This window comes from Rhinatrema bivittatum, chromosome 6 (assembly GCF_901001135.1).
Source record: "Rhinatrema bivittatum chromosome 6, aRhiBiv1.1, whole genome shotgun sequence".
Taxonomy (NCBI): Eukaryota; Metazoa; Chordata; class Amphibia; order Gymnophiona; family Rhinatrematidae; genus Rhinatrema; species Rhinatrema bivittatum.
The window spans coordinates 79,138,786-79,162,181 of record NC_042620.1 but is presented as its reverse complement, the minus strand read 5'-3'; the positions used below and the strand labels follow the sequence as shown (position 1 = coordinate 79,162,181).

Sequence of the window (23,396 nt, the reverse complement as noted above, 5' to 3'; positions counted from 1 at the left end):
CCACTCATCATCAGCATAAACACAAAAGTTAGGAACTGTAAAAAAAAAAAAAAAAAAAAAAAATCCCACTAACTTCACACGCAGTCACAGCAACATTTTATTATACTTCACAACAATATCTTATCTAATCATTTTGCTACACATCTACATTTTATAATATTATACATATTTATTAATTGATACAGCTGGTTAAAATGCTTATAGTCGTTCTACAATTCTTCCCCTTTCATATCCAAGTTATTTTTCCATGTTTTTTGTAACTTTCTCACATCCAAAATATTGTTATAATATTTGTTAAGTTTCATACTATATTTGTTCTTGTATTGGGAAATGTTCTTTACTTTGTTACTCTCTGCCTTTACTCACATTGTTAATTGTAAACCGGGTTGATGTGATTCCTATCATGAAACTCGGTATAATAAAAATAACAAATAAATAAATAAATAAATAAATCATGTGTTATGCCCATAACGCAATTTATGATTTTTTTCTCAAATTCCATTTTGGGCATTTTTAAGCTGGGGAAGGGCCTGAGAGAGAGCACAGCTCTGGGTGTGGCACCATAGTAAGCAGCTATTTATGCTACTAAAGGAGGCCCACCTAGTAACTCGAGGTGAGGTTTAGGTAGTAGTGTAGGGGTTAGGGGCCACTTTTACATGCAGAGTGAAATGTACAAACAGAAGAGTGCACTCTTGTGAAGATTTGATGTCCTTCGAAGTGAGGAAACTCACACAAAGATGAGATTTGTACGATGTTCTCTCAACCTAGCTTGATGTTACCCTGGTAGAGAGTTCATCAAGCTAGGTTGAGAGAACACCGTACAAATCTCATCTTTGTGTGAGTTTCCTCACTTCGAAGGACATCAAATCTTCACAAGAGTGCACTCTTCTGTTTGTACATCTCACTCTGCATGTAAAAGTGGCCCCTAACTCCTACACTACCAGCTAAACCTCACCTCAAATTACTAGGTGGGCCTCCTAATGTAGCATAAATAGCTAACTACTACAAGGGCCTTGCAGATAGTTTCACTCTTTCTCAGTTTCTCTCTCTCTCTCTCTCTCTCATGAAATAAGTATTTTGCAGATAGGAAATGCAATTATGTAGATATGACCACAAAATGTGAAAAGATAACACATTTTGTGGTAATACCTATGCAAAGCACTAGGATAACGCACATTGTGATAAATAGGTCATTACCATAAAACACATCCCTTTTCCTATCACATGCAATATTTAGTGCAGTTTGATATATCTAGATCTAAGATTGAAGGGGCAAACAATAAGGGCCTCATTTGTACCTTGTTCTTCCTCCTTGCCTTTGTTTGCATTTGGTCTGCTTTTCTTAATTGATCTTAAAAAAACAGACAAACTATCTCATACATTCTTAGGACTATAGTAAATATTAGCAGAGCAGGTAGTCTAAATAAGAAGCAAAAGAGAGATTTATCTCCTTCTGTAAGAATTAATAAAAGATAACTCACTGCAAATATGGAAACAGGACAGAAATAAGGTATTTCCTACCTTATTTGTTTAGAAATTTAAAAAAAATTATGTTTTGCCCTTTGATCTGATTTACAAATTTAATTAATTTTTTCTTTTGTAAAAATTTGTGATACAGAAAGAAAGGAAAGAAGGCATTTCTCCACCCTTCTTCTACAGAAGTGGCTAGAATGAAAAAGCCCTTGCTTTTTCATTTTACAGAACTTGGGAAGATAAGAATCACTCCAAATGTTTTCCCAGTTACTTAATAAGTGAATGCATTGTGTGTGTGTGTGTGCGTGCGTGTGTGTGATTCCTTGGGTAAAGTACATTTCCATGTGTAAAACACATTTTTAAGAGTGTAAATGCTTTTGAAAATCAGGCCCATTATGAATATTGCTATGTGGCATCCCTGCGGGTTGGCCACTAGATGTTAGGGATGTGAATCGTTTTCCATATCGTCTTAACGATAGAAATCGTGTGGCAGGGCAAGAAAATCGTCTTAGGCACGATTTTTTAGTTAAAAAATCGTTAAAAAAATCGTTTTTTTTCCGATTAGTGCGCACTAACTCGAGTTAGTGCGCACTAACGGGAGTTAGTGCGCACTAACTGGGAGTTAGTGCGCACTAACTGAAAATGATACAATTTGACACTTTTCAGGTCAGTTAAGATCAGTTTAGGAATGAATATGTATTCCTATTGGCTGCCCTCTTATTTATTCATGTTACCAAGTTTCCTACTGACAGTATATGGGGGATGGGAAATGGAAACAGTTGGTAGCTTGACAAAACAAGTAATGTGATCAGTCAATGTGACTAGAACTTGTGCCCTAACCCTGATACCAGGGGTATTGTGATCTTCCTGCACACAGTGCCCTATCCCTATTAATACCAGGAGTGTTGTGATCTTCCTGCACACAGTGCCCTATCCCTAATACCAGGGGTGTTGTGATCTTCCTGCACACAGTGCCCTATTCCTGATACTGGGGGTGTTGTGATCTTCCTGCACACAGTGCCCTATTCCTGATACCGGGGGTGTTGTGATCTTCTTGCACACATCCCGATATCAGGGATAGGGCACTGCATGCAGGAAGATCACAACACTCCTGGTATTAATAGGGATAGGGCACTGCATGCAGGAAGATCACAACACTCCTGGTATTAATAGGGATAGGGCACTGCATGCAGGAAGATCACAACACCCCTGGTATCAGGGATAGGGCACTGTGTGCAGGAAGATCACAATACCCCAGAGGAGTGAGGGTCAGGCAGCTCCCCCCTGTCTGTGAAGCCAGCCTCTCACTAGTAATGCAGGGAGGGAGCTGTCTCAGACTTCACCATCCTCCCCCCCCCCTTACCCACACACCATTCACTAGCTGGGACATGGGGGAAGTCAGGAGTGAGGGTCAGGCAGCTCCCCCCTGTCTGTGAAGCCAGCCTCTCACTAGTAATGCAGGGAGGGAGCTGTCTCAGACTTCACCATCCTCCCCCCCCCCCCCCTCACCCACACACCATTCACTAGCTGGGACATGGGGGAAGTCAGGAGTGAGGGTCAGGCAGCTCCCCCCTGTCTGTGAAGCCAGCCTCTCACTAGTAATGCAGGGAGGGAGCTGTCTCAGACTTCACCATCCTCCCCCCCCCCTCACCCACACACCATTCACTAGCTGGGACATGGGGGAAGTCAGGAGTGAGGGTCAGGCAGCTCCCCCCTGTCTGTGAAGCCAGCCTCTCACTAGTAATGCAGGGAGGGAGCTGTCTCAGACTTCACCATCCTCCCCCCCCCCCCTCACCCACACACCATTCACTAGCTGGGACATGGGGGAAGTCAGGAGTGAGGGTCAGGCAGCTCCCCCCTGTCTGTGAAGCCAGCCTCTCACTAGTAATGCAGGGAGGGAGCTGTCTCAGACTTCACCATCCTCCCCCCCCCCTCACCCACACACCATTCACTAGCTGGGACATGGGGGAAGTCAGGAGTGAGGGTCAGGCAGCTCCCCCCTGTCTGTGAAGCCAGCCTCTCACTAGTAATGCAGGGAGGGAGCTGTCTCAGACTTCACCATCCACCCCCCCCCCCCTCACCCACACACCATTCACTAGCTGGGACATGGGGGAAGTCAGGAGTGAGGGTCAGGCAGCTCCCCCCTGTCTGTGAAGCCAGCCTCTCACTAGTAATGCAGGGAGGGAGCTGTCTCAGACTGGTATCAGGGTTAGGGCACTGTGTGCAGGAAGATCACAACACTCCTGGTATTAATAGGGATAGGGCACTGTAAGAGATGACTGTAGTAGATTGAATAAAGATCTGATGTTTCTGCTCTCCTCACACCAAACAAAAACAACACACAAGCAGAGAAGCCCTTCTTACAAAGCTGAGCTAGTGAGTTAAGTAGGAGGAAAAGTAAACATACTGGTGCCAGTGTGGCTACTTAAAAAATACACTTACCAACAATCAATTACATATATTTGAACTGTGTACAGTTCTAGCCAGGACCACCTTTCTAAAATGCACAGTGATTGGCAAATTCAACATGCACTAGCATTTCAGGTGCCTGCTAACAAAAATAATAAACAAACAAGTTCTAGTCACGTGAGTGCTGATCATTACATTACTTTTTTTGTCAAGCTTCCAACTGTTTCCATTTCACATCCCCCCAACCATATTGGTAACATCAATAGATAAGAGCACAGCCAGCCAATAGGAATACATACATACATATTCATTCCTAAGTGACCTTTACTGACCTGGGAAGTGTGAACACTTTGTTTCATTTTCTGTTGGTGTTCGTTAGTTTCCAGTTCCATTTCCCATCCCCCCAACCATCACCTCAGTGGTAACCTTGGTAACATCAATAGATAAGAGGGCAGCCAGCCAATAGGAACACATATTCATTCCTAACTGACCTTCAGTGACCTGGAAAGTGTTTATTTGTATCATTTTCAGTTAGTGCGCACTAAATCGAGTTAGTGCGCACTAACGGGGAGTTAGTGCGCACTAACTCGAGTTAGTGCGCACTAACACGATTTAACGATTTTTAACGATAAATCGTTAGAATTTCTATTGTATCGTGTTCTATAACGATTTAAGACGATATAAACATTATCGGACGATAATTTTAATCGTTGAAAAACGATTCACATCCCTACTAGATGTTACTAGGACCCTGTAGAGAACTCCAATATCATGAGTGTTCCATTCCTCTCAGCCCTTCCCAACCTGGAGGCCTGTGGTTGGATGCCTCAACCCTATGTAGCCTGGCCATTTTAGAACTCAGTGTGATCAGTTTTAGAAAGATTCTGAACAATGTTTTGGTTTTATTCTCTGGTGAGGCCTCCCAGCCTCACTCTGCACTTTCGGTTTGAAGTAATACCTCATCTAGCACTCCCTGTCAGAGGGTCCTTCTCATATTAATTACAAAGAGAAAGAGATTTTTACTCTTGATTCCCTTTTGGAGCAAAAGGGCTCTCATCCAGAGGACTGAAGACCTGTAAGCCCTCTCTACAGCTTAGGTGAGACAAGCACCAGTGACAGATCCTGCTGAGAGAGACTGTGATGGCTGAAGAGTAGGGATGTGAATCGTTTTTTGATGATTTAAAAAAAATCATCAGATATTTTTTAAATCATCAAAAATCGTTAAGAGTCGCGATACAATAGAAATTCCCCCGATTTATCGTGAAAAATCGTAAATCGGGGGAGGGGGAGGGCGGGGAAAACCGGCACACCAAAACAACCCCTAAACCCACCCTGACCCTATAAAACTAATCCCTTACCTTCCCCTACCCTCCCAAACCCCCCCAAAACTTTTTACAAGTACCTGGTGGTCCAGTGGGGGCACGGGGACCGATCTCCCGCTCTTGGTCCATCGGCGCCATTTTGGCTGCCACTCAAAATGGCGCCGATGGCCCGATAAAAAAACCCCCCACCCGACCCTTTAAAAACAACCCCTTAGTTTCCCCCACCCTCCCGATCCCCCCAAAACATTTTAAAATTACCTGGTGGTCTAGTGGTGGTCCCGGGAGCGATCTCCCGTTCTCAGGCCGTCGGCTGCCACTCATAAAGATGGCGCCGATGGCCCTTTGCCCTTACGATATGACAGGGTATCTGTGCCATTGGCTGGCCCCTGTCACATGGTAGGAGCACTGGCTGGCCGGCACCATCTTTAAAGTACGCTGGATTTTATAATATACGTGCGTAGCCGCGCGTATCTTATAAAATTCGGGGTCGGCGCACGCAAGGGGTTGCACATTTGTGCAACCTGCGCGCGTCGAGCCCAGCGCGAGCTGCATGTTCCCTCCGAGGCTTCTTCGCCCTCCCCCACCTTCCCCTCCCTTCCCCTGGTTAACCCACCCCCCCGGCCCTATCTAAACCCCCTCCTTACCCTGGGCCCGCCCCCGAAATGCCGGGCCCGCCCCCAAAATGCCGCATCATTTCGGGAATGCCCCCGGACACGCCCCCTCCCTCCCCTTTTTGAAAGCCCCGGGATTTACGCGCGCGGGCCTTTTAAAATCCGCCCCATAGGGTTGGTAACTTTCAAACCGGCACGCGGGCAAGCATTGGTGCTCATACGTTGGCCCGATCCCAGGAATGTTGCCATTTTATAACATACGCAAGCATATGTGAGCATATTATAAAATAGCTTGGCCGTGCACAGACATGCACCAATTTTTAAGTGGGTGTGCGCAAGTGCACTCAAATACCACTTCAATCATGTAACTCGGATGATTTTAAAAGGGGCGTGCGCCGAGGCTATTCCTAGTTTTACCAATTCATCCCCAGTTTGCCCAGTTAATAAAAGAGGTTAACTAGTTTAATAGCCTTTACTCCCCGACCCTTAAAACCCCTCAGATTTGCTTATGTTTCTTTATTTTATTAACTTACATGCCATCCATAGGGATGTGAATCGTGTCCTCGATCGTCTTAACGATCGATTTCGGCTGGGAGGGGGAGGGAATCGTATTGTTGCCGTTTGGGGGGGTAAAATATCGTGAAAAATCGTGAAAAATCGTGAAAAATCAAAAAACCGTAAAATCGCAAAACCGGCACATTAAAACCCCCTAAAACCCACCCCCGACCCTTTAAATTAAATCCCCCACCCTCCCGAACCCCCCCCCCAAATGACTTAAATAACCTGCGGGTCCAGCGGCGGTCCGGAACGGCAGCGGTCCGGAACGGGCTCCTGCTACTGAATCTTGTTGTCTTCAGCCGGCGCCATTTTCCAAAATGGCGCCGAAAAATGGCGGCGGCCATAGACGAACACGATTGGACGGCAGGAGGTCCTTCCGGACCCCCGCTGGACTTTTGGCAAGTCTTGTGGGGGTCAGGAGGCCCCCCCCAAGCTGGCCAAAAGTTCCTGGAGGTCCAGCGGGGGTCAGGGAGCGATTTCCCGCCGCGAATCGTTTTCGTACGGAAAATGGCGCCGGCAGGAGATCGACTGCAGGAGGTCGTTCAGCGAGGCGCCGGAACCCTCGCTGAACGACCTCCTGCAGTCGATCTCCTGCCGGCGCCATTTTCCGTACGAAAACGATTCGCGGCGGGAAATCGCTCCCTGACCCCCGCTGGACCTCCAGGAACTTTTGGCCAGCTTGGGGGGGGCCTCCTGACCCCCACAAGACTTGCCAAAAGTCCAGCGGGGGTCCGGAAGGACCTCCTGCCGTCCAATCGTGTTCGTCTATGGCCGCCGCCATTTTTCGGCGCCATTTTGGAAAATGGCGCCAGCTGAAGACAACAAGATTCAGTAGCAGGAGCCCGTTCCGGACCGCTGCCGTTCCGGACCGCCGCTGGACCCGCAGGTTATTTAAGTCATTGGGGGGGGGGGGTTCGGGAGGGTGGGGGATTTAATTTAAAGGGTCGGGGGTGGGTTTTAGGGGGTTTTAGTGTGCCGGCTCACGATTCTAACGATTTATAACGATAAATCGTTAGAATCTCTATTGTATTGTGTTCCATAACGGTTTAAGACGATATTAAAATTATCGGACGATAATTTTAATCGTCCTAAAACGATTCACATCCCTAGCCATCCATAGCAGAAGTAAAGTTACACAGCAGAGGGCCTGTGTGCACTGGAACGCATAAGCATTTATGTGCACATCTCAGGTTCACGCCTGGAAATGTCCATGACCCATCCGGACCATGCCCATGTCCAGCCCCTTTTTGAAAATTTTCAAGATGTGCACGTTGCAGGACATACACGCATATCTCAGCAGCTTTCAAAATCCTCTCAGCGCACATGAGCCCAACATATTTGCGCATCTCCTAATTAGCACGCATATCGGGCTTTTAAAATTCACTTTTAAGGCCTTATTGCATAGCATGCTGTTTTCAGCATGCACAGGAAGATCTTAACATACATGTTGGTTTTTTGCATAGGGCCCTTAATCTGGCAATGAAGTAGTACCAACAGCACAGAAACAAACAGGCATACACAGTGCTGGCCATCTGAAACAACTGCCAGTCTGTGGCATCCTAAGGACCCACAGCACAATTTAAATTGCAATAACTTGTACTATGATTATATTAAATGAAAAAGTTGCATTTTTCTGTGGTATATAATAGGGATGTGAATCGTTTTAGGATGATTAAAATTATCGTCCGATAATTTTAATATCGTCTTAAACCGTTATGGAACACAATACAATAGAGATTCTAACGATTTATCGTTATAAATCGTTAGAATCGTGAGCCGGCACACTAAAACCCGCTAAAACCCATCCCCGACCCTTTAAATTAAATCCCCCACCCTCCCGAACCCCCCCAAAATAACTTAAACATTTCCTTGCCAAATCCTACCTCCTTCAATCCCCCACCCTCCCGAACCCCCCCCCCCCCCCCAAATGACTTAAATTACCTGGGGGTCCGGAACGGCAGCGGTCCGGAACGGGCTCCTGCTACTGAATCTTGTTGTCTTCGGCCGGCGCCATTTTCCAAAATGGCGCCGAAAAATGGCGGCGGCCATAGACCAACAGGATCCGACGGCAGGAGGTCCTTCCGGACCCCCGCTGGACTTTTGGCAAGTCTTGTGGGGGTCAGGAGGCCCCCCCCAAGCTGGCCAAAAGTTCCTGGAGGTCCAGCGGAGGTCAGGGAGCGATTTCCCGCCGCGAATCGTTTTCCGTACGGAAAATGGCGCCGGCAGGAGATCGACTGCAGGAGGTCGTTCAGCGAGGGTTCCGGCGCCTCGCTGAACGACCTCCTGCAGTCGATCTCCTGCCGGCGCCATTTTCCGTACGGAAAACGATTCGCGGCGGGAAATCGCTCCCTGACCTCCGCTGGACCTCCAGGAACTTTTGGCCAGCTTGGGGGGGGCCTCCTGACCCCCACAAGACTTGCCAAAAGTCCAGCGGGGGTCCGGAAGGACCTCCTGCCGTCGAATCCTGTTGTTCTATGGCCGCCGCCATTTTTCGGCGCCATTTTGGAAAATGGCGCCGGCCGAAGACAACAAGATTCAGTAGCAGGAGCCCGTTCCGGACCGCTGCCGTTCCGGACCGCCGCTGGACCACCAGGTAATTTAAGTCATTTGGGGGGGGTTCGGGAGGGTGGGGGATTTAATTTAAAGGGTCGGGGGTGGGTTTTAGCGGGTTTTAACGATTTTAACGATATATCACGATATTTTACCCCCCCAAACGGCAACAATACGATTCCCTCCCCCTCCCAGCCGAAATCGATCGTTAAGACGATCGAGGACACGATTCACATCTCTAGTATATAATATAGAAAAGAAATAAAAAGTTAAATAATACAAGAAAATCCAAAAAATGAGAGAAAATGTGTAGGATCCTGCTAGTCTCCTAATAAAACTGGATCAGGCGCATATCTTTTAGGTGTGGGGGCAGTCAGATTTGGTTTTTGTTGGGTTTGCAGCTCCTCCATGTGGCAGCTAGCAATGGTAGTGTCCTTAGATCACTATTTTACCTTCATGGATTCTTTTTGCCTTCAAGAAGTCAGCATATCCTAAATCGTGCTCTCATTTTTCTAAGTCTTAACTTTAAGCTACATTGCGTCTTTTGTTTTAGATGAGAGCGTCTTTCCACCCTCTTATTTGAGTTTCGAGTGCCTAATACTTTTGGACCCAATTAAGCCCGCTCTCCTAACGCACGCCGATCGACCTCTCCGGGATGCCGAATTTAATATTTAAATGGGCTGCTGCGGTAAAAAGGAGGCGCTAGGGGAAATTGTGCACCCCAACACCTCCTTGGCAGTGGGCTTCCCAGAAGAGGTGGCTGTCAGTGGGTTAGGGATACGGACGCTCAATTTTACAAGTGTCTATTTTCTTAATCCGTGCACAGCCACAGGTTAGGAAAAGGGATGCTCGTTACTTGAGCATCCCTTTTCCTAACCTGACCGCCGGCACATATTTAAAAAAAAAAAATTTTAAGGTTCTCCTCCTTTTTGTTCCTCCGACTTAATATCACCAGTAACATGGAATAGACTTAGTTTTTGGGTACTTGCCAGGTTCTTATGGCCTGGATTGGCCACTGTTGGAAACAGGATGCTGGGCTTGATGGATCCTTGGTCTGACCCAGCATGGCATGTTCTTATGTTCTTACAGAAAACTAGTATTTTCTATAAACATTTTGGGCTGCTCAAAAATTAAAGTCTGCTCTGGGCAGGTGTTAATTTCTGAAGGTAAAAATGTGTGCATCAGGCGCACTTTTTTTCTTTTTTTTTTGCATCTGGGGAGATTAGATGGCTGAGGGGGAATATGATAGCTGTGTTTAAAATCATGAGAGGGCTAGAACGGGTAGATATGAATTGGTTATTTACTCTTACAGATAATAGAAAGACTAGGGGGCACTCTATGAAGTTAGCATGTGGCACATTTTGGAACTAATCAGAGAGGATTCTTTTTCACTCAACGCACAATTAGACTCTGGAATTTCTTGCCAGAGGATGTGGTTAGTGCAGTTAGTGTAGCTGTGTTTAAAAAAGGATTGGATAAGTTCTTGGAGGAGAAGTCCATTATCTGCTATTAATTAAGTTGACTTGGAAAATAACAACTGCTATTACTAACAGTAACATGGAATAGAATTAGTTTTTGGGTACTTGCCAGGTTCTTATGGCCTGGATTGGCCACTGTTGGAGATAGGATGCTGGGCTTGATGGACCCTTGGTCTGACCCAGTATGGCATGTTCTTATATTCTTATGTTCTTATAGCTATTAGCCTCATCAACAGCGTGCAATGGAACCTACTCTGAAGAAAGAATGGTGTTAAATGGTGTGCCACAGGGATTGGTTTTGGGACTGGTTCTGTTCAACATGTTTGTGAGCAACCTGGCAAAGGGATAGAAGTTAAAGTTTGTCTATTTGCAAATGATAATAAGATCTGCAACAGTTCAGTACTGGTGCACGTATTAAAAAAGGATAAAGACAGGATAGAGGCGGTCCAAAGAAGAGCAACCAAATTGGTGAGGGTTCCTCATTGGAAGACTTATGAAGAGAGGCTGAAGGATATAAATATGTATACCCTGGAATCAGGAGGTGCAGGGGAGATATAATTCAGACTTTCAGATACCTGAAAGTTTTAATGATGCACAATCGTCAAACCTTTTCCGTTGGGAAAAAAAAAAATCAATAGAACTAGAGGTCATGAAATGAAACTCCAGGGAAAATGACTCAGAGCCAATGTCAGGAAGTATTTCATGGGGGTAACTTGGGGTAACTTGCTGGTGAGGCAGTTGCTACTCTTAACAAATAACAGTATCAAGGCTTAATGCAACTCCATCAGAGATAGTCAAGTCAGTTAGTGCAGTTTGATAAATCTAGGCCTAAGACTGATCCTTTTTTAGATGCGGCTCCATCATTGATCTCTGGTTCCATGGCAGGGGTTAGGGAAAATTGGATTCAGACAGCATCTGAGGGCCCTGACCTTTACGGACTGGAAAACTGATAAGCATGAGGGTAACCTGCACAGTGCAGCCGATACTGGCATAAGCTTGATGGGTATACTGGGTTGATCATTTGGTCCTTTTCTGCCGTCATTTCTATGTTTCTATATTAGCTTCATGGGGGGATGGACGCACATTTTGGATGCGCTAATCCCCTTATAACATAAGGGGTTGTGGACGGGCGTCAACCAGTGTGCTCAGTTGAGTGCACTGTATTGCATTGGCCTACTTACTGGTAAAAAAAAAAAAAAAGAAAAGAAAAGTTGGAAACCACCAATCAACTCTCATATGTCTTATTGGAGTAGTGACTGCTGAGATTATCAGTTCAGTAAGCAAGAGACAATTATGGGAGCACATAAAGAGCAATGTGAGGGCTTTAAAAGGTTCCCCACCCCCACCCCCCACTGCGAAAGAAACCCCAAACATAATCTTATGCAGAAGGGCAGTGTCCATCTAACTAGAAGTTAGATGGACACTGTTAGATGGCTGAATTCAGATAATAGATCCAGAGGCTATGGCCTCTGGATCTATTATCTGAATTCAGCCATCACAGGAGTTGCATATGTAATCTGATATTCATCAAAAAATTGAACAGTCTGAGATCAACTAGGGTCTATTTTATTATAGCAGAAAGTACTTATCTGTCATCAAATTCTCTATTTATTTTTGCTAAATAATAGCAATAAAGTACAGAAGATTACAGGCAATTGAATATACAAAAGATTTGCAATCAAAACCCCACATTATATTAATCATGACATTAGAACAGACATTTCAGTTCTATTACAAAACTCCAATGAAATGTCTGTTAGAATATGAAACATTGGTCCTAATTTCAATATTGACTGTTTGTGGGCTTATTTTTCTTTTTGTATATCTAAAGAAATTCTATAGATTATTGCCCACTTACAGGACTTGGCACTGGAAAATAACAGAAAAAGTTTGTTTCCACATTTATGATTCATGAAATTATTTCATAGTACAGAAAAAGGTAGACTCCTTGCATTGAGGCATCTATAGGGACGTTTTGTTTTCATTTTTGAATTTTATTTTTCCTTGGAATTTCATTTATAACAAAAAACAAATCTGTGGAAAAATGACTTGGTTATAACAGATGGGAGAAAAATCAGTAGAAAAGTCATTTTCTACTTATTTTATTTTGCTATAATATTGAAATTCCCATGAAAATAAAATAAGAACACAAAAAAACATCCCTAGGCATCCAGTATGACATGAGGGGGTTTAAAAGTAAGATAAGGAAGCTGATCAAGTATGGAATGTAATCATAATGCAAAGCATGTAAACCATGCATAAAAGCATAAAATGGAAAACATATTAACATACAACTGATTGAGACCTAAGATAACTCTCAGTGAGGTAGCAATAGAGACCAGAATAAAGCAAGTTGATATTTCAGGTAATTATTCTTGCTTTAAAAAATGTTGATAAATGCTGGCTAGAAGCAAATACATTCAAAAATTAGCACATTAAATCTTACATTCAGATCAATCATGTGGTTCTAGTGAAATTTATTTGTTTGTTTTTTATATACCGATGTTCATCGGACATATCACACTGGTTTACAGCGTAACGGAGGACCCTATTAATGTAGACTTCTTGTTTTACATTGAACTTTGTAACATATTGCATTAGACTTTATAAAAACTTGCATTGAATTTCACATAATATGTAAAACACTTAGCAACAGTGATTAAAATAAACAGATTTATTATTACCTGATTTCCTCCCATGCCATGGCAGTTAAATATACCAACTTTTTCATTTTCCTTTCGACCCATGTTATCCAAGCACTGGTTAGTTTCAACATTTCTGATCTAAAAAAAAAAAAAAAAGCTACAGCAGTTAAAGCAAAAGAAGAAAGAAAATTACAGTAAGGTTAGCAGTCATCCAATATGAAACATCATAACCCAAAAATTGTACAACTTAGGGCAGTTTTCTTAAATCAAATATTCCATATATACCACACTACTTTAATAAATATTCCAGTAATCAATAAACTGAAAAACTCAGTAACCTTGAGGTCCATATTCAGTCACTGTGCAGCTTGGCTAGCTAGCCGGATAAACTTAGCTGGCTAAGGCCGAGATTTATCAAAATGCAGTAAATAACACATGCGATAGGAAAAGGAATGTGTTTTATGGTAATAGCCTATTTATTTATTTAATTTATTTAACATTTTTCTATACCAACCTTCATGAAAAGGATTAATATCAAACCGGTTTACATGGAACTTAGGGACTAACTAAATAACCATATAACAAGAAGGCCAAAGCAAAGTTTCATATAACAAGGAGATTGAACTTGGTGGCTAGAGTAGCCGGGAAGTAGAAAGACAGCAATAAACTACAAGTTAAATACATATGAAAAATACTGGGACTGGTCCGAGAGTCTAGTCAGTTGGGCTGAGTCTGGTTTGACATTTTAGAAATTAGGGGAAGGCTTGGAGGAAAAGCCAAGTCTTAAGTGTTCTTCGGAAGGTAAGAAGGCAGGATTCCAATCTTAGGTCAGTCAGCAATTTGTTCCAAATGACGGGGCCCGCTATGGAAAATGCACGTTCTTTGGTGGAAGTTAGGCGCGTGGATTTAATTGGTGGGACTTGTAGGGTTCCTTTATATGCTTCTCTGATGGGTCTTGTGGATGAGTAGAGTTTGAAAGGGATCTGAAGGTCTAGTGGGAGCTGATTGTGGATGGTTTTATGGATTATGGTGAGTGCCTTGTGCAAGATTCTGTATTTTATTGGCAGCCAGTGCAGGTTTCGGAGTAAGGGGATGATATGAGCTCGCCGGTTGGTATTGGTTAAGATTCTAGCTGCTGTGTTCTGGAGCATCTGTAGTGGTTTGGTAGCCGAGATGTGGAGCCCCAAGAGTAAAGCATTACAGTAGTCAGTTTTAGAGAAAAGCGTTGACTAGAGGACAGTTCTGAAGTCCTGGAAGTGAAGAAGGGGTTTGAGTCTTTTCAGAACTTGAAGCTTATAGAAACAGTCCTTAGTGATATTGTTGATTGATTTCTTTAAATTCAGATGGTTATCTAGGATTACTCCTAAGTCTCTTACTTGAGAGATCTGGGAGTTGGGGAATGTTTGATCAGTATGGGCTGAGTGTTCGGGGGAGATAAGAAGGATTTCTGTCTTGGCTGCATTGAGAACCAGGTTCAGGCTGGTGAGGAGGCGGTTAATGGACTTAAGGCAATTTTCCCAGTAGGTAAGCGTTTTTGGGAGGGATTCTTTTATGGGGATCAAGATCTGAATGTCATCTGCATAGAGGTAGTGTATTAAGTTTAGATTTGTGAGCAGCTGACAGAGGGGCAGTAAGTAGATATTGAAGAGGGTAGGGGATGCCTAGAGTTGATTTGAAATTTGGGGATTCTTTATTATTGATTCTAACCTTGAAGCTTCTGTTGTTGAGGAAGGAGTTGAGCCATCTGAGGGCGAGTCCAGATAATCCGATGTCTGAGAGGCAGTTTAGAAGGATAGCGTGGTTCACGGTGTCTAGGAGGACAAGTAGGAAAGAAAGCCCTTTGTCTAGGCCCATAAGGATGTGGTCTGATAGGGAAATGAGAAGGGTTTCTGTACGGATGATTTACAGAAGCCATACTGGGAAGGGTATAGGATTTTATGTTCTTCCAAGTAGTCTGAGAGCTGTGTGTTCACCACTTTCTCTGTAAGTTTCACTAGAAAAGGGAGGTTGGATATAGGTCGAAAATTGGAGAGTTCTTTTGTGTCCAGGTTGGGTTTCTTCAAGAGGAGTTTGAGGGACGCCATTTTTAGCTCATCCAGGTAGATTCCTTGGGCTAGGGAGAAGTTTATGATGTTAGCCAGTGATCTGGAGATAGTGCCCGGGATGAGGAGCAGAAGTTTAGTCGGGATGTGATCTGTCGGATGGCTGGATGGTTTCAACTTCTTGAGGGTGGATTCAATCTCCAGAGGGTTAGTGGGCTCGAAGGAGTCGAGGGTGGCTCCAGGGTAAGGTGTAGTGTTGGAGTTTAGGGCAGGGGGATTGAGATGGTGGGGAGAAGTGCTAGTGTGTTTGTAATTTTATCCTGAAAGCTCATTTGCTTTGGACTGAGCCTGTTTGTCTGGGATGGTAGGGGCAGAGGGTTTTTTGAGTTGGGATACATAGGAGAACAGGGTCCTGGCATCATATTGTATATCATGGATTCTGCTGGCATAAAATTCTTTTTTTTGTCTGTAAAAGAGAGATCTTGTAGAGATGGAGGGTGCATTTATAATTGGATAGTGTTGTGATGTTGGGGTTCTTACGCCATATGCCTTCCTTGTGTCTGAGGTCTTGCTTCATCCGTTTAAGTTCTGGAGAGAACCAGGGTTGTTTCCTTTTTTGTGTCCAATTGATGATTTTCGTTGTTTTGGGGCAAAGTTTATTGGCTATTGACTCCGTGATATTGTGCCAGGATAGAAGGGCTGAGTTGGGGTTGGAGATATCCAGGTTAGGGAGTTCCTGGGATAGATATTCACTAAGAGTGTCGGAGGCACATGGTTTCCGGAAGTGGATGGTAGAATGAGGTTGAGGCTGAATAGGGTTTGCTTGAGTCGTGAGGGTAGCTGATATCAGGGAATGGTCAGACCAGGGAACGGGGGTGCAGTCTGGGATGTAATTGTATGATAGGTTTGAGTTTATGAAGATGAGGTCGAGCATGTGTCCTGCTTTATGGGTGGGTTTATTGATAATTTGTTCAAAGCCCATAGCCCCGAGTGTGGTGAGGAAGGTTTCACAATTTGGAGACAGCGGTGAGGCGTCAATATGTAGATTGAAGTCCCCCAGTATCATAGCTGGTGAGTCTGTGTTGATGTGTTTGGCAATGGTTTCTATGAGGGGGGAGGCATCGGTGTCTAGTAATCCTGGTGGAGCGTATACTAGAAGAATTTGAATATGTTTTGACTTGAACAGACCTAGTTCCAGTTTTGTGGAGGACGTCTTGATGTGTTATCTTAGCAATGTGTGTTATCTTAGCGCTTCGCAGCAGTATTACCGCAAAGCGCATTAACTTTTTGCACATTGCGGTAATACCTACATAATTGCATTTTCCTACCTGCAAAGTGCTCATTTCACCACTGGGGGAGAGAGAGCACAAGAGTGAGAGAGACTGACTATCTCTGAGGCCCTTGTAGTAGATAGCTATTTATGCTACTATAGGAGGCCCACCTAGTAACCTGAGGTGAGGTTTAGGTAGTGGTGTAGGGGTTAGGGGCCACTTTTACTTACAGAGTGAGACATACGAACAGAACAGTGCACTCTTGTGAAGATTTGATGTCACACAACGATGAGATTTGTACAATGTTCTCAACGCATGCAAAAACGCCTTAAAGTGATTTGATAAATGACCCTGTAAATTAGTCCATATAATTTTTTTATTTACAATAATTTCTATTCCACCTAACTACCAGACACTAGGTGGATTATAGAACATAATACATATAATATGAAACAAAATAGAAAAACAGAACAGTATAAAACAGCAAACGTCCATTTAAAAATGAATAGCCAGAGCTAGAAAATGCTTCCTGAAATAAATATTTTATAGTCACCCTCTTGCCACAAGGATAAGGGTAAGCTGTTCTATAATCCAGGGGCAGCTCTAGAAAAGGCTCAGTGAAAGGTTTGCTTCAACCTGATCCCCTTTACTCTGGGGACTTCCAACAAAAACAAATGCTCTGAGTGTAATTCTCTAGAGGGACAATACCATTTTAAAAGATCTTTCAGATAAGAGGGACGTTCATGCAAAATTCAAAATTTTAAATTTCAACCTCTGGGCTATCAGGAGCCAATGCAAGGATTTCTAAATTGACATGATATAATCTCATAATGAGCAACCAAAGACTAGACAAGCAGCAGCATTCAAAACCATCTGCAAAACAGTTATATGGCACTTAGGAAGACCTAAATGTAAAGCATTACAGTAATCAACTGCTAATAGCACAAAGGCTATCAACAATTTATTAATATAATAACTAGATTTATCTGGCTAACTTTAGGACAGATCTATGGATAAGTTATCCAGCTAAATCAACTCTTCCCAGTTACGCCGCCAGAACACCTCCCTCTTATCTAGCTAAATTCTAACTGGCTAACTTATTAGCCAACTAGAATTTAGTCAGATAACTTCTGAGTTATTCGGCTAAATGCTTATGAATATGGACCTCTATATCTTTACCTTTATAATACAGTAGCATCATTTTGCTACAAGTTTTACCATATGTGTTTGCTGTATGATATACTGTGATATATGATTGTACTTTCTACGGGAAGGTTTCAGTTTATTCGGCTCACTGTAGCAAAAATAAAATTGTTCACTGATGGTTTTGGTTTTCCTGTTTTAAGAAGGATAAAGGAAAGACAGAAAAGGAACAACAAGTATCAATTAAGTTAATTGGAGGAATGAAACATTCTCCATGACGAAAGATTAAGATAGAATTCACTAAGCACAGTGGATAACTAGTTCCAAAGAAGTAAGCGAAAAGCCACAGATCAATTAGAACCTATGCCACTGCACCAGAAATGAAATTGGGCAGACTAGATGCTAGATGGGCCTTATGATCCTTATTTACCATTGCAATTATGTTTCTATTGCATTAGAAAGGTGATAAAACTTACTAAACATACATAATCCAACTATTAACATTGGGTTCAGGCTCCCCTGTAACCCAGTGGCCGCGCTGCTCCTGTGCTGGTCTGGAGGTAATCAGCTCAAGCTAAGTGCAACCAGCATGCATTAATATCAAATAATGTGCATTAGTAGCAAATAGCATGCACTAATTCAATTAGTTTATGCTACTTGCAATCAGAGTGCACTATTTCCCTCCAGCACATGTGCAGACTAAACGTGACTTCACAAACTGCAAGGCATATAGTGCTCGGCACAAACCATAGGCGACTGCCTTTCATATATATAGGGAAGGGATGTAGATGGAAAATATTTCCCAAAATATAAAATGTTGCCTGCAAATGTATTAGTCTGAAATGTGACTTTTTCTAGATACAATATGGTATCACACAAAATCCCTATGTGTAATAATTATGCAGATCAAGACAATTATTATTAATGAAGCATTTGATATATACAAAATTAAAGGTGAATATTAATCTATAAAACCACAAAGGTTCTGTCTTAACTGGTGATAATGAAGGATTCTCAAATACAATATTAATCTACTCAGTTTCCAAGTATTGATTAAAAGTTATGTTGTATAATTGTTCACTATGGTAGAGATAGTCAACTAACTGTTGTGTGGTGAAGTGAACCAGTTAATTTTAACCAGTTAACTGGTACCAGCTAAAGTTGTGGCTAAACAGGCTAAATCTAACTGTACTAAACTTATGCAGTTAGATATAAGGCTTTGCTGCATTTGCACACACAAATTTACACTTTCCACTGAATATAGTGTTAACCAGATAAACCTGAAAACCCTGCTCTGGGCATATCCCAACACAGCCCCTTTATGCTCTGCTTATTTCTGTGCACACAGCAATTTTGTACAGACAGATGGGTGGGGGAGGAGGATTTTAACCAATTAGATTTATGCCGTTAAAAGCCAATATTAACCGACAGATCTTTTTAGTATTGATCCCTATGCATGTGAACGACCAGAGCAATTCCTAAATAGAACTTCTTTTGAAAGTAGTAGCAGATCATTCTTTGTTGGCTCAATAAAAGGTGTATTTTGGCCCTACAGTTTCTTCTTGCTCTTTTGGGTTTTCCAGTTCAATCAGAACCAGCTTCTGTTGGGTGATGATGCCATGTGTCTTCATTCACAACTACCTGGAGTTCCCCCCAACACACCTATTTTACTTCTTAGCTTTTAATTTCCTTTTCTTTAGTACAGTCAGATGAATCCAGAATCAGTGGGTTATTCAACTCTACCAGCAGATGGAGACAGAGCAAAGCTGGCATCACAGTATATAAATTCCTGCAGTAATATCAACCTGCCAGTATTCTCCTCAAAAGCCTACTGTGGACAGACTAGCAAAAACTTGATATATAACAGATAATCATTGCAGTACTCAGACAACAAGAACACTGAGCTCAGACAAAGAATGCCTCAACACTAGTCTAGGGACTGGACTAACACCAGTAAACCCTGGGACACGTAGCTCTCAAGGGCCATACCATAAGACAAAATAGAGTCTGATCTTCGTGAAGAATAGGGCCCTGCTGCAACAGATTCCTGTGCACTGGAACCTGGAGGAGGGAGTTCACAGGAGCCTTTGCAGATCCGCATAACATGATCTCCTGGGCCAATCTGGTGCCACCAGAAGCACCATCCCTCTGTAACCCTCAACCCTCCGAACCATTCTGCCTAAAATGGGCCACAAGGGAAAAGCAAACAGCAGCTTGCATCCAGCCATTCCTGCATGACAACAACAATATCCAAGGACTTCGGATCTCTCCTGCGACTGAAGAATCGAGGAAACATCGCATTGCGAGAAGTCGCCAGCAAGTCTAGAAACGGAAGGCCCAGCAATCGACTATCAGCTGAAATGCCTCATCTGACAATACCCATTCTCCTGGGTCTAGACTCTCCCTGCTGAGAAAGTCTGCTCTCACAATGTCTATTCCAGTAATGTGCAAGGCCGAGATCTCCTGTAGATGCATATCTACCCATTCCATAAGTTGGTCTATCTCCTGTGACACTTGCTGGCTCTTGGTTCCTTCCTGCCAACTGATGTAAGACACTGTCTTGCATTGTATGACATTATCTGGACCGCTCGATCCTGCAACCAGCCGCTGATCTGCAAACATGCCAACTGGACCGCCCAGGCTTTCAGCCAATTGATGTTCCAGAGAGACTTTTCTATACTCCAGCACTCTTACACTGTCAGTTCCTGACAGTGAGCTCCCCAGTCCTTGAGGCTCACATCCGTCATGACTACTAACCAGTTCAGTGATTTTAGGGAAACTTCCTTTCTTAGATGATCTGCTTGTAATCACCACTGCAGTTGAGAGTAGACCTCCATTGGCAGGTGGAGCCGAATCATAGTCATGAGACTGTGGGTTCCAATGAGACAACAGGGAGCGCTGAAGAAGACACATATGTGCCCTCACCCACGGCACCACTTCCAGGGTTGCCACCAAACAGAGGACCTGCATATAGGACCACACTGACATGCTTATAGTGTTTAACAACAGACGCACCTGCACCATTAACGTGTGAATATGAGCTTCTGGCAGGAAAACTCTGCCCTGCTTCATGTCATACCGGACACCAAGATATTCTAGCGACTGAGATGACTAAAGATTGCTCTTGGCCAGGTTCACCAACCATCTGAGCTCCAGGCTGCTCTCTTCCAGAGACTTGGCCCAAATCAGCCAGTCGTCCAAGTATGGGAGTATCAGGATCCTATCCTTTCAACACTGCTGCCACCACCACCACCATTACCTTGGAAAAAGTTCTGAGTATGGTGGCCAGACCAAAAGGCAGTGCCTGAAACTGATAATGGCATCCCAAAATTATAAAACACAGAAAACGTTGATGCTCTAGTTGGATGGGAATGTGCAGGTCCACTTTGAACAGATCCAAAGAGATAAAAAATTCCCCTGACTGCATGGCCATTATCACTGAGCGCAATGTTCCCATATGAAAATGAGCCACCCACAAATGATGGTTGACCCCTTTGAGGTCCAGGATGGAACGAATGGAGCCCTCCTTCTTGGGCACAATGAAATAAATGTAATATTGACCCATATTTTCTTCAGACGTGGGCACTGGAACCACAGCCCTCAGACTGAGCAGCCTTGACAATGGTCTCTCCACTGCCTACTTCTTCTGCGAGGCGTGGCAGGAAGACATCATGAACATGTCCCAGGGAACACTGTGAAACTCCAGTGCATATACCTCTCCTTTCACCTCCAGGACCTCGACCCATCTCTGATAAAAGAGAGAGAGGCGCCCTCCTATCTCCTGTTCCCGGGGGTGGGTCAGCAAACCTTCATTGGGAGGCTCAGGAGGTTCCGCTACCTGAGCCCACACCCCATCTGGGTTGTCTGGGACAAAAGGACCGAGACCTACCAAAACGTTGAGTCCTCTGAAAGATTGCTCCTCTGTAGGGTCGAAAATGCTTGGGTCCCCTAGCATGACCTCTCATGCCAAAAAAGTGTGGCATCTGCTTCTTATCTTCTGGCAGCTGAGGAATCAGGGATTCACCCAACTTATTGGCCAGTTTCTCAACTCGCTTCCAAACAAGAGTGAGCCTTTAAAGAGCCATTTCATAAGGTTAGCCTTGGAGGTCACATCGGCAGACCAATTTCTCAGCCATAACTGATGCCTGGCCGCTAACACTGAAGTCACCCCTCTGGCTGATATGTGGATCAAATCACAGCCTGCATCTGCCAAAAAGGCAGCTCCTGGCTCCATAACTGCCCTGGAATTCACTCCAGAATCACTGACGTCCTGAGAGAGAAGCAAACAAGAGCGAGCCTCCAGGGAACAACAGGAAGCTATGTGTAAGGACATTGCCACTGCTTCAAATGCTTGATTAAGGATGGCTTCAATCCTTCTATTGTGCACATTCTTCAAGGCCACTCCTCCCTCCATGGGGATAGTCATCCACTTGGAGTCAGCACAGACAAGCGCGTCTACTTTCGAAAAATGCAAATGCTCTCTTGCCACTGGATCCAGGGGTTCGGGCCTTCCAAAACCAGACTCTCCCTTTGAAATTAGCCTCCAGAGTGCTCCACCCAAGATCAATCAATTTTTGAATGGCTTCCATAACAGGGAAAAAAAACAAGAGGCTTTGTGCAAAGAAACCAAAATGGGATTTTTATTTGGCTCAGACATGGAATCAGCCCCAGGTACTCCCATCACTTTAATGTCTTGGAAATCAGAGCCAATAACTCATCTTTATGAAAGAACTGCAAGATAATCCTATACAGTTCCAGTCCCGTAGGAATTTCCCCATCTTCTAGAGAATCAGGATCGGCCTCATCATCTGTACCATCTGTATCTGCTAGACCTCTGCCGATCTAGGTGTACTTTGGCACTTAACCATAGTACTGGGTGAGTGAGAGGTTACCATCTGCAACTCTGACCTGGCAAGATTGGACGGGGATAAGGTCTACACTGAAGAAAGGATTGCAATCCTTGAAAGAATTCCACCCATGAAAAGGCAGAAGGATCCATGCCAAAACCAGAAGGCACCTGTGCTGTGCCCACTGAGCTACCTTCCCTCACTGTCGAACCAGTTAAGGGAAGTGCAAGGTCAGGTGCCCCTCCTGATCTGTCTTTACCTAGACCTTCATCGGGCTGCGAAGAACCAGGTTTAATAAAATCAGAGGAGAGCAATTCTCCCTGAGCCTCCAAACAGCGCTGACACAAGTTAGAAGGAACATGAAGCTGAGATGCCCAAATATGGCATGCCATACACAGGGTCAGGCACTTAGGTTTCTTCACTATAGGCACCATCAGATAAGGCTCACAACACTGATCTGAAATAAGCGCACAAATTGAGCTCTGACAGGATGCTCAGGGAATGTGCATAAAAAAACATCGCATTCATGCATGTGAGCGTACAAAAGGTGCGTGTATGTTTGCACAATTTGGGCACCATAGTAGGCACTCCTTTGGTCTTAACTAGGCGCCCAACTAGGTGCCCAATTAGGTGCTCAACTAGGCGCACAACCAAAATACACAACAGGCCGCACAGTCAGGCACACAAAAAACACGTGAAAGTGCCACCGTGGCCTACCACACAGTGAACCAGCCAAGCCTCAGCATGGGGGCCTAGCCACAAGGGCTGCTCAACCCGCCAGGCTGCCCCCGATCCCGAACACCATTGGAGGCAGGAACAGCCATCGGATTGCTTATCGAGCAAGGAGACCAGAAAGGGGGAAGGGGAGGAATCCCTTATCAAATCCCCTTCTCATCTCAAACAATATTACAAAACTCTACCTAAGCTCAGTCTGTCCCGGCCGAGTGCAAGCATAGTCTGCGGCTGTGGGGGGAGAGGGTAAATTACCATCACCACTGCGCTGGGCTTCCTGCACACGCTTTCCTTTCAGCTGCTTTTTTTTTTTTT

The 23,396-nt window shown here is 44.0% G+C and overlaps 1 protein-coding gene across 5 annotated transcripts in view; it reads right to left on the bottom strand.

Moving 5' to 3' along the window:
• Window positions 1-23,396, bottom strand: part of GALNT13 (polypeptide N-acetylgalactosaminyltransferase 13) — a 740,598-nt gene that overhangs the window by 174,064 nt on the left and 543,138 nt on the right. For all 5 annotated transcript variants that reach the window (XM_029605513.1, XM_029605509.1, XM_029605512.1 and 2 more), the window contains one exon: window positions 13,086-13,184. In XM_029605513.1, coding sequence (XP_029461373.1) covers window positions 13,086-13,184 — 99 coding nt within the window. The remainder of the gene's footprint in view (window positions 1-13,085; window positions 13,185-23,396) is intronic.